Source organism: Coffea eugenioides, unplaced genomic scaffold (genome assembly GCF_003713205.1).
Source record: "Coffea eugenioides isolate CCC68of unplaced genomic scaffold, Ceug_1.0 ScVebR1_2432;HRSCAF=3458, whole genome shotgun sequence".
Classification (NCBI taxonomy): domain Eukaryota; kingdom Viridiplantae; phylum Streptophyta; class Magnoliopsida; order Gentianales; family Rubiaceae; genus Coffea; species Coffea eugenioides.
In genome coordinates this window covers 74,909-87,655 of record NW_020862919.1, presented here as the reverse complement: position 1 = coordinate 87,655, position 12,747 = coordinate 74,909, and the positions used below count along the sequence as shown (strand labels likewise).

Below are 12,747 nucleotides of genomic sequence, written 5' to 3'. Positions count from 1 at the left end.
TTTTCTGGATTAATTGTTTATGGGTATTTTATTAATTGAGTATCAACGGCCGAATATTTAATTTAATCTAATAGTCTACTGCCACGCTAACTGAATTGAATATGTAATTGTTCGTTTAGTTGACAATTAGTGGCAACCATCATAATTGGCTTTATGTTGGGGAAACGTAAGATCTAGTTTAAATAAACCCTCTTAGCGTGTTTATTGGTTAGGGTTAGTTTCTTCTAACTTTAATACAACCGGATAATTAAATTCCTATAGTCGTACTTAGGTTATTTTCTGGTTAGAGAAGCAGTCAATGGTCGTACTTAACTTCAGAAAAAGTAAGGAAGAACTGGTTGTCCAGATCCTTGTTGATAACAATAACCAACGTAGTGATAAATGAATGAAATATCTTTGCATCGATGATCATTTAATTGGACCGTACCTGAGAAATTGATCCTTTGGATAGAATTTCATTAATTGCTATTTTTAGTAAATTGTATTTGGTGAATTAGCTTTTAAATTTTGTTTATTTTATTTTCATTTTCACTCCATTAAATATCCCCCAATTTTGTTCTATTAGAAAGAAACAACTTCCTATCCGTTCCCTGTGGAATCGACCCTACGTGCCATTGTACGCAAATTTAATATTTTTATAGACAATTCTGATATATCGGATCAAGCAAATTCTTCGGAAACAGGGTAAATCAAGTAATTCATTGCACACCTAGGGTCCCTGCTCCAGTAGTTGGATTTGTTCTATAATTAATTGTGATGGTAACTAGGACTTTTTAATAATTATTATTGCACAGACTCGACCCCTGTTAGCAGGAATATGTGATTTAGTAACTCTTCTGGAGTCATTAAATGCATCTGGCAATTGATTTGTAATTTTTTGCAAATATATAATCTTTTGAACTTCTGCTTTACATTCTTTAGTACGAGAATCAAGGAAATTCAACGATTTTTTTCAAGTAATTTTTTTTAGGTTGATTTTTATCTCCCCCTAATGTCGGAAAATGTGATTCATCAAAATGGCAATCTGTAAATCTTGCAGTAAATAAATCACCTGTTAATGGTTCCATATATACTTAATAATTGACGGTGATTCATATCCGACATATATCCCAATTTTCTTTGGGGCTCAATTTACTACGTTGGGGTGGTGCAATTGGGACATACACCGCACAACTAAATATTCGTAAATAATAAATATTGGATTCATAATCAAAAGTTAATTGTAAAGGAGAACAAATATGATAACTTGTCGGTCTAATTCTCACAAGTATTATTGCATGTAAAATGACATGTCCCCAAGCAGATGAAGGAAGTTTAGACATCATCAATAATGGTCTAGCAATTAATTGTAGCCGTTTAATAAGTGATTCGGTTAGACCATTTTGTGTGTGAACATAAGCTGCAAGATGTTCAACAGTTATTCCAATGAACATACAATAATCGTCAAAAGCATGTGACGAATATTCACCAGTATTATCTAGACGAATTTTCTTTATTGGATAATCTGAAAATTGTGCTCACAATTTAATTATTTGAGCAAGCAATCTCGCAAACGCCAGGTTGCAAGTAGATAATAAACATACATATGACCATCTAGTTGATACATCAATTAGCACCATAAAATATCGAAATAGTCCACATGGTGGATCTACAGACCCACATATATCACCATGAATTCGTTCTAGAAATGTAAGGGATTCAGTCCCAACTTGGCTTGTGATGGTCTAATAATTAATTTTCCTTGAGAACAAGCAACACAAAAGAATTCATCGGCTTTTAATACTTTTTGATTTTTCAATGAGTGACCATGTGAATTCTCAATTATTCATCTCATCATTATAGATTCGGGATGTCCGGAGACGATCATGCTAAACTATAAAATCATTGGAATAAATAGACTTCTGGTCTACTAGATGATGAATTTCAATTGCACTAATTTGTGCATAATATAAGACAGAAGAAAAAGAAGATAATCTTTCTACTATGCATTTTTGCCCAAAAATGATACTTGTGATTAATAAAAATTCACCATTTGTTTCAGTCATTGTCTTAATATGATATCCATTTTCAAGGATATCTTTAAAACTCAATAAGTTTCTTCGAGACTTGGGAGAAAATAGTTCATTATTTACCATAATTTTAATCCCTTCAGGGAGAAATATAGTGGCTCTTTCGGAGCTTTCAATCAATTTTGCACTACCACTAATGATATTAACGTTTGTCTCTCTTATTTTCAAACAAGAAAAATATTTTTTATTTTTCAATATAGTGTGCGTAGTAGCACTATCAATGAGACAAATAACATCATTACCATTATTTAATCCTAAATATTTGACATCCATTTCTTCTCAGAATTTTCTTAAAGAAATATGGGCAGAATTTCGACAAAATCTTGTGCTTCACCTTTGTTTAAGGTAGAGCTTCCGTTTTCACCTTTTGCTCAAAAGTAGAGATTTCGTGTTGATAATGTGTTGTAAAACTAATAAACTACTATACTATGAATAGAAATATTAGAGAAAGAAATAGAGAAAGGGAGAATGATATTCTTATATTCCAATCAATACCAAAAGTTATCCCAAAGGATGTCAATGTACCTCTATTTATAGGTACTATAAGATTAAAGGTACATCAATCCTATAAAACACCCACTATTACAAGAATATGAAGAAATTTATGAAACGGTTTCTCCACTACATGAATAAAATTATGGATTGTAACTTCTATACATAATGTAGTCATAAATCATAAATTAATCCTCTTAGAAATACAAAGAGACATCCACACTTTTAGTTGTTTCATAACACTATTTCCTTAAAAGAAACAAAACTGGAGTATTCTTCATATTACCAAAATTACAAATGTAAATACGCGAGAGGGCTTGAAGGACCCTCACTTACATTACCTCCCCTAAATACATGGAGGTTAACAAATGGCTCCTTAATTTTAACTAAAAACAACAATATTTAGTGAAATAAGCCTTCTATTTTGCCAATTTCGGTTTTCGATTTGTTGAGGTTGTATATTTTTGTGCTTTAATTTCTTTTGATATTTATTTGTTTCTTAATTTGTACACGAGTTATCCCATCGTTTTAGATTCAGCTTTTTGTAGCCTTTTCAAATTGGGTTCTTGAGAATCACATAAATCACATTTGGATGGATAACATGAATATTTTCCAATTCGATTCCACTTAGGTAATAGATAATTTTAAAATATAAAGTGTGGATTTTAGAATGCTGATTTAGAATAGCTATCAATATATCAAAACCTGACACTAAAATTCCAAATACAATTAAAATGCTACAATAAAATTCATCTTACCATAATTAGTAGTATTTGATAGTCAATAAAACTCATTTATAGAGAACAAGAAGTTTTGTTTTGAACAACAAAAGGGTTGCCCAATCACTAATTGAGTAGTCAAACTTTGCTTTGAAGAGTTTTGAACTCCTGCATTCCCTTCCCTTGCTTGGAACTGGCAGTACTCCTCCCACAGGCAACAGATTCCTGGTGTTTGGACAGCCATTTTCCGCCGGAAAATTGCGTCGTTTTTCGTGATCACATTTTCTTATTACATTTTTTCTCACATACATCAAATCACTATAGTAATTTTTTTACAAAAAAATCCAAGAAAATGCAATCCAAACATGCAATTGCAAATTTGTCCATCTTCTTGCTCCCTCAACAGCTTCATACAAACTGGTGTCCTTATTGATCTATCAATTTTATGAGTACGAAAGAATTAGAACAATCAAGGTAGATAACTCTTTTTAGGTTACTAGAAGTAAAGTTCCAAGAAGCAACTAATCAACTTTGGATTGAAAATAGGAGTTTCTTGTTGACTTCTTTTATACACATTACAAAAATTTCTTTAACTTTTTCAACTACTAATTCATGTAATCTTTTAAGTCAAATTTTCCATTTACATAATTCGGAATTTGGGTTGGCATCTACGCTGCATTTGATGGAATGCTACTTTAACTTTTTTTTATTCTGCCCTACGAAAGCCTGCAACTGATGAATTCAAGGCTGAATGTGAGCTCAATGCCTAACCTCCCACTAGGATTGGCCAAGTCAACTAGTGAAAATATATAATATAACAATATATATACATGTATTATATCAAAATATAATATGATACTAAAACTTTTTGTCAAGATATGTATTTGTTTTATATTGGAGTATCTTTCTTGGTTAGATACTTAGAGGAATTGCAATATCAAGGGGAAAAAAAGGAATGATATTATGGAAAGATATCTGCGCATGTTAAAGCAATTGCTTCTAAATTAGGTAGGGGATTGTAAAGCCGAAGATCTTTTATTCCAGGATATCTGATGAAAGTGACTTAGAGATATATAGGATGATACAGTAACATCAATTATTATCATAGAATTTGGACTTAACAAGCGACTAGAGACCCATGTTGATCATTGAAGCAATTTGAAAATCTCAGCATTCTCCACGCTCTTTCTGGACTTTAACATCCTTAATAATCTATTATTAGGGAAAATTATAAATATATTTCCTCACATTTCCTAAAAATATTTTATTTTTCCGTTTAGTCCATCAAGTATAAATTCGGGTTCCTAATCCAAAAAATGACGCTAGGACACTATTTCGAAATAAAAGAAGGCCACAAGGAAAAAAAGGGATTTAGTAATAAATCAAAAAAGGAAAATCACCACAAATCCTATAGAAGTTTGGGAAATAATGCATATACCCTTTATGAATTAGCGAGGTTTCCCTACTCCTAATGAAAAATTATCCATATCAATTTATTCTTCATATTAATTATAGAAGAGGGAAAATTGAACCTGCAATTGTTGTAACAGACAATCCCATAATGTTTAGATGCTACTTGTCTCTGTATTTTTTTGATAAACGAAAACATTCTTAACCAAGAATCAGGATAATTGTACAAATCAAATCATCATACACGTAGAAACACATGTATATCTAACCATCTAAGGAACTAATTGTTCTTGAATAGCATTCCAAAGTCATGATTTTATTACATGGACGATAAGTAGGAAAAAGTAAGAAGGCCGCAACTAGATCTTTTGAAAATCTAATTGACAACAAACACCATAACTCAAATGTTGTGACGGCAAGAGATTATCCTTTACCTATCTTCTCCGAGAGGATCTCCGTTTTCCAATCACCATTTATCCAGTGTCCAGTGCAAACTTGAGGGATATGAGAAATTGTTTGATAATCTTCACTTTGTTTATCCAAATTTTGCACTTTGTGGATTAGCTCATCACACATGTCAAACAATTGAAGAAATTTAAGCTCGGTCAAGTTTTGGAGGCCCAAAGGCAAGCCCGTCATAAGTTTGCTTCCAACAATAGCAAACTCTTGGAGACCGGGCATCGATGCCTCTTCCACTCTTACCCATTTTAGTCTTTGAAATTGCACAAGGTCTAATCTCTGGAGTTTTTGGAATCTTCCAGCCTTAAAACACAATGTCTCCCCTTCATAAGCACGAAGGAGAAAAAGATGTACCAGGTTGGGCAAATGTCCAAGGCAGCCTATTGCATTCTCATCTTCACTCAACTCACTATTCAGCAAGACTAAAGTGCCCAAGTATTGAAGTGATATCACCCATTCTGGTACTCTCTCTAAATGCCCATTCAACCACAACCTTGTAAGAAATCCAAGTCTTGGAGAGACGGAATGTTGGAGATCAAGGGTCTCCTCTTCTTTAATGGAGCAGATGTGTAACTCTCGAAGGTTGGTCAGCCTTGACAGGGAGTAGAGCAACTCTTTTCCATCTTCTCTTCTCAGCTTTGTGATGGATAATTCTCGCAACTGAATGAGCTTCCCAATCTCCCTTACTATTTTACCACTGTCTGCTTCTATATTATGCAGCCTCTCCAAGGAAGTAAGCTTTCCAATTCCATCCGGAGATTTAAAGCCCCAAAGTGCAAAGTTATTTGAATAATCACCTATTCCGTATAGGTTGAGGGAACGGAGTTTTCTTAGCTTCAAAATTTCCACGGGCAACTCCATTATAGTGGTTTCGGCCAGAATTAAAAATTCTAGGTTTTGAAGCTGCCCAATAGATTTTGGAATGATTTTAACTCTAGTGCCACTTAGATCCAGATACTGGAGATGAAATAGTTTGAAAACTTCCTTCGGGATGTTGTCCAATTCAGCTCCCGTCAAATTTAAAACCTTTAGGAACTTGGGACCACCACATAAAAACTTGGACAAAAATGAAGTTGTGAGAGAATCTTCATTCCCGAATGTTTCCACGGACCGAAGACACTTTAAGCTGCTGAAGCCTTGTAGAGGATTACCAGTGAAGTTATGGATTGCCAGGTGTCGAACTTTGTCAGGCCATCTTGTGCAATATCCAGTGATTATGGCTGTGAAGCACTGCTCTTTAGATTTTGAAACAATGATTTCACGCAGAAAATCATGAAGACCACAATTCACCAATTTGCCATCATCCCATGTTTCTTTAACTTGGATTAAGCTTCTGTTGACGAGTTCTTTTAGATATCTCATAGCTATATCAGTGGCTATCATTCCTTCTTCTTCTTCTATAAATCCTAGTGCTATCCATTTACCAAGTATCTCGTCGACATCAATTGGATGATCTTCAGGATAGATACTTAGATACAATAAACAGTTTTTAAGATGGTGAGGCAAATCACTATAGCTAAGTAAGAGTATCTTTCTAATTCTATCAAGCTTACCGCTACCATCTACCTCACTGCCAAAGCCACGAAAAATCATCTCCCATTCATCTATCTTGTCCTTGTCCTTCAAAGCCAAAACACCACCCATTGTTACAATTCCAAGTGGTAGGCCCTCACATTTTTTTAGTATTTTTCTACAAACTTCTTCTAGATTTGAAGGGCAACCATTACTTTGAAATGTTCTATTGCAAAAAAGAGTCCAAGAATCTTCATAAGAGAGAGGACTCATCTTATGGATAAAGTCATGGAATGTTAAACAGGATGCAGAAGCTACATCGGTAATTCGTGTTGTCAATACAACACGACTAGCGATGTTGTAGTCAGGCAACACGTATTTGATAGCTTCCCAGGCATCTATAGTCCACAGATCATCAAGGACAAGGATGTACCTTCTTTCTTTGAGGAAGTCCTTGACAAATTCGCTGAGCCTAATACCATCCATGGAATCCACTTGTGGAGGCACCGGCTGTCTGATTTCCTCGTACAATTGTTGAATCAAGTTCTTGATGATGACTTTGAATTGAAAATTTTGAGAAACAGTTATCCAAGCATGGCTCTGAAATTGTTTCTTCACTGCAGCATCAATCGTAGACCTTTTCAAACACAGGGTGGTTTTTACCGAGTCCCCCCATTCCCACCACTGAAACTAGTTTCAAGTGGGAATGGTCATCAAGGATTTTGGAGATGAGCTCTTTTTTGGGCTGATCGATGCCAACAAGCTTAGCTTCTTCAATTAGGAGTGCTTGGTCACGAATATCACAATCTGCGCTTGCCACGTGCGAAGAGCTGGAGCCTATTTCTTGAGTACCATACAGAGACTGGTACCTCTGATGCCTTGCAGAAATCTCTACAACTCTGGCCTTGATATCTTTTATCTCCAAAGAAATCCGATGGCGGGCTTTCAGATTTTTAATCGAGTTGTAGATCTTGCCAACACGGCCAAAGAATCCATCTGCATCACCAAGAGCAAAGCGGAAGGCAAAATCATCGAGAACGTCCTCTGTATCATAAGCAACTTCTCGAACCTGCTTTACCCATTCTTGGAGTTGAGAGTCATTGTCCTCCTTTGCTTCAGCTTGTCGGAGGAAAGCTTTCATGCTGCCGAGTTCATCTTTGATGAACTGAACATCCGGTCGAAGTCCTCCCAAAAGCGTGCTCTCTTGGGAAAGTAAGGTGGAGAGCTGATTAATTAAAAAGCCAACAACACTCTCAGCCATATTCCTTAGATAAATTTCACAGGAGTCGGTTTTCCTACCAAAATAATCACAAGAAAAAGTATGCTGTTTTCTCTTCTGGAAAGGGGAGGGTTAACTAGCTTGCTGGAAATATCAAGATCATGTTCAGGAAAGTCGTCCTTTCCTTTCTGTGACTTGTGGGGCTTGAATTTAAGTTGTCCGTAGAATATCGAGTGGCTAGAATATAGATAGACATGCAGAATTCAACAAATCAAACTTTCTTTTGCGTTACTGGGCTCCATCGATGGAAAGTGGCAGCTGAATGCCTGGAATCTGGAGGACTTGACTTACCCGGTCTTTGTTCCTTTACTATGTCCCGGTCCCGAACTGATCTTTCTTCTGTTGTTCCTTGCTTGCTAGCCCCAGTTGATTTTAACATGAAAATCAAGATGAGTAAATCAAAATTTGGAAAAAAAGGAAAAGACCGAATATGTAGACCTAGATGCCAAAATTCACAATCAACGTCAATCTTTTTTTTTTTCTTTTGGCCTTGAAGGGAGTACAATCTAGACTTTCTGTATCCAATGCATAGTCAGTAAATACTTGTATTATATCCATTTAACACATGTTCGTACGTTTCATTCAAAAAATTTTCATATTTCATATATTTTAAAAATATTCTAAAAAATATTTATACTTTTCAATTAACCATATATAATGCATAATAAATTTTTAAAAAATTTTAAGATTTGAGTAAAGATAATGACATATTTTTTGAATTATATATAAAATAACAACAACATATATCATAACAATTGTAGATTTATACATATTTAAGTGATAAAGTGATAAAATTTTAATAAATTTAACGTCTCATACATAAAAATAAGTTTAAAATTGGTATACATGTAGTATAGTCTTCGAAAATTATAATAAATTTATCCCTTTTTTTTTTAGTTTGGTAACATTCAAATATGTTCACACTATTCATGTAAGAATTTATATGCGTAATTTTTTCGAACACATATTTTCATGTCGAACTTTTACTCATATTTTTTCAAAAAAATTCAGTATATTATGCATATATATAATATCTCATATTATACCCATCACGTATTTTATTAACTATGGTCCAATGTAAACTTGGGGATGAAGTCGTTGTTCTTTGTAATAAAGTCATTCCCCCTTTTTTTTTTCGGTCCTTGTTACGTATGAAGTCGTGTCATTATCCAGGAGTTGTTGTTGGGCGTAAAGTCGTCGTTCTTTAGCATTTATTTGTCTATTTGCTTTTGTTAGGTAAGAAGTCGTTGTTCTGTTGTGTGTGTCAATACCTTTTCCTTTTAGAAATAAAACGCGTATAATTGGTATATAAAACAAAAACGCGTGCACTTGCGCGTGATTTCGTGCTTTTTATGTTGGGATAATTTCAGAAACCTTCCTTTAGGTTTCTGACAATTTCACTAAACTCCCTTAGAATTTAAAAAATTATACATACCTCCCATATCATTTAAAATAATAATTTTATCCTTAAATATTTTAATAAAATCCTCTTACTTGATATGCTTATACTTAGAATGAGTTTTAAAATTATTTTTTCAATCTTTTTCCTTCTTATTCCTTTTTTAAAATTTTTTGTTAATAAAACTGTAGAACTACTACTATTATCTCTAGGTTTCTATTATAATCAAATGCCAAACAAGTGATTTTTTTGACGAGTTAATTTTATATATAATCCAATATTTTTGCTGATCTTTGTTTTCTATTTTTTGATATTAAAATTAACAATAAATCAAAAGGAAATGGGCCAAAGGTACTACTAAATTATGATAATCCCACTCCTTAAAAAATTTATAAATTCTAAATGAATTATTTCAACATTTTCTTTTCTATATTATAAATCTAAATCCATAATAAAATACCATTAAAAATATCATATCATAGTAATAAAATTATTATTATTATTATTATTATTATAGTTGTTTATCAAATGGTAGATATGGACATGAAAAATTTGGCACATTTTCCTTATAATTATACTAAATAATTTTATAATTGTATAGGAAAATAAATTTAAACTCATTCCACAAGGGCATTTTTGAGTATTCGTTTAAAAATTGTTCAACTCGATATTATTTTAAGGTTTTGTTACTAAAATTATCAAATCAAGGAAGGTAAGTGTAATTTTTTAAACCTTAAGAGAACTCAATGAAATTGTCAGAAAGCTCAGGAGAAGTTTCTGAAATTATCCCTTTTACGTTTGCTTCTTTTTTATATGTATAATTGGTATGGTTGCATCTAGCGTGCAAAGTGGGAATTTCCTCCCACCTTGGGTAGAACCACTACAATCATAGCAACTCTGCCTGGGACCATTGTCAAACGCCTATGGGTCCACATGGGCTTAGCCAATCAGCAGGCAATCGTAGGTGAATTACGTAGCAGAGGAATGTGGGACTTTCTATAAGACTAAATTGGATTTATGCATGTACATTAGATTGGGTTGATAAATTAATCATCATCGACCTAAATGCTCAATTGGGAGAACATAAAGAGCCGAGAGACAATAAGACATAAATGCCAAATTCCTTTTCTCAAGACATGAATCCGATGGCATCATTTTCCAATTTTACTAATATTCAATTTCTGTGCATATGATTGTAAAAAATTCCTCCAATTTCTCTTATGGTGGCCAACTCTATTACTAAACCAAGTAACTAAAACTAACTGTTTACTAAAAGTTCTCTATTCACTATCACTATCATTAGTTAATGATAGTGGATTTTTGTTGAACCCATGAAATGTTTGGTAACTAAGGGGCGCTTGGTTCTTGCTTTGGAATTGACAAGGGAAATGGAATGATGGATAGAGGGTCCACTAATGAGAGTTTTGATCAATTCCTCCCAATTTGGTCGGGAATCATGAACGGCTAAATTTTAAGGTATGATTCCAATATTTCAATTCCCATTACACTAGACCAAGCGCATAGTATTGAAATTATTGTAATTCTAAGTACCGAAACCCCTAAACCAAACGGTCCCTAAAAATATATAGGTATACCTTTTACAATTTTTTCCCATTTTCCTACTTCATTTTCTTCTAAATTTTCTTCACTCTCTCAATTTGTTCTAGTATTTTTGTTAAGTTATATTATACTAGTGTACAAGACACATTATAAGCGTATGCAAGTGATTAAAATTATTGTAAAACCTCTACAAATTAATAAATTTGAGACTATACAATTTTTATAAATTTAAAGAGTTACTAGTTAATTGATAAGTTAATAATATATTAAGTTCTCGAGTGTACTTACAATTCAAAGAAACATCCATTTAATCAACTAAAGTTTTATTTTATTTTATGTAATTTTTGATTTTACTACATCTGTTATCACTTATCATTAGGCATGTAATATTTAAAGCCAAAAAATTTTGACACTACTTTACTAGTCAATTTGTGATTTCATAACCTGTCATGTCCAGTTTACAACTAGCTGCGAGCTATGAATTAAGTTGATAATACCATCTAGTTATTTCATAGTGAAATGTCAATCTTTGAACCTTTATATTATGTGATTTATGGTTTATGATTATTTTATCTACATCTCCAATTCTGTTTCTAGCGGAGTACTTATGTAGCTATGTTTATGATTACAAAATCTACAATTCGATTTCGATTTAAAAAGTCACAATGTTACGTATAAGTTACTTATCTAATTCTAAATTAAAATTAATATTCCCACCAGGTTTATTATGTCACGATTCTGGTTTCTTTGAAGCAACTATTTATATGTTTCTAATAATTTCATCTATAATTTTGATTCCAGTTAAAAGCCATGCAACAGATAATGTTAGAGGGATCACTTATGAGTACTCCCTCCTATGTCGTCCTATGGTGTAATACTGCCGAGTCTCACCGACTCTCTCTCTTACTAACACTTTGCTCCATTCAGATACTCCCCGTGCATCGATTGCGGTTGTGTGTCCGTGCTTTCGATGTTGCCTCTTTTCCCTGTACGTCCTTTTGGACATATTGCTTAGTGAATTTTGTATGAGTACTTAATCAAATTTTGGTTAAACTTAACTTGCCCATTAATCGGTCAAAAGAAGTCAATAAGTTACAACCACTCTTACAGGTGACATATGTTGTTTCCTGACTGCTGCGATACTCTTACTCTTCATCTGACCATTCTCTATCTCTTCTTTGTTTCCTCTCACTCAATCACATTGCACAACCTCTATACCTACATCCTGCTTATACCATAATTTCACCCACTTTAGTATCCGAACTTAAATTATTTGCGTATTCCGAACCTTTCCCCAGTGGCGTCCCACACTCCGTACCTCCTATTTCTTCAAAAATTGATACTAGAAACACTCATCTCAAAAACTATTATCTGGCCCCTTAATCGATCATATCGAATTTCCTACTTAAAGGAAACAATCGGCCTAGACTAATAAGCCATCTAATAATACCTAGGAAAATGGAAGACGTTCTCACACTCTTATACTTTTCGGGCGTTCCAACCATATACAAACAGCCACTTAGGTCGTTTCGCCAAGTCCCAAATGAGTGGTCTGTTTTGGCTTATCTCTCCCTACTTTGCACTATCGGCTCCTATTGTTCTCAACCCTCCGTGCAGTTGTCATTTTGAGGAAGAGATAGACGTGATGATAGTGTTAGTATTACTTCTTTCTCCTTCACTCTTTGTCGCCTTTAACGACCGTGCGACTGTCCATCACACGTTCGGTCTGTCTTGAATTTATCTCCCAGCCGTCCTGATCGCGCCACTTCTCATCTCTTTTCACCCACTTATCGCCGCCTTCCATATGATCACTTACCCTTAACGTACCGCCGGTATGTTCGTCCTCCT

At 33.9% G+C, this 12,747-nt stretch overlaps 1 protein-coding gene across 1 annotated transcript; it reads right to left on the bottom strand.

The window, feature by feature from the left end:
* Positions 1 to 4,844: 4,844 nt before the first annotated feature.
* On the bottom strand, positions 4,845 to 7,922 carry LOC113756630 (disease resistance protein RPM1-like). The gene is made up of 2 exons (XM_027300261.1): positions 7,422 to 7,922; positions 4,845 to 7,351 (listed from the first exon to the last, which is right to left on the bottom strand). The coding sequence occupies exons 1-2, from the start codon at positions 7,920 to 7,922 to the stop codon at positions 5,114 to 5,116; spliced, it is 2,739 nt and encodes a 912-aa protein (XP_027156062.1). The 3' UTR covers positions 4,845 to 5,113.
* Between the last annotated feature and the right edge of the window lie 4,825 nt (positions 7,923 to 12,747).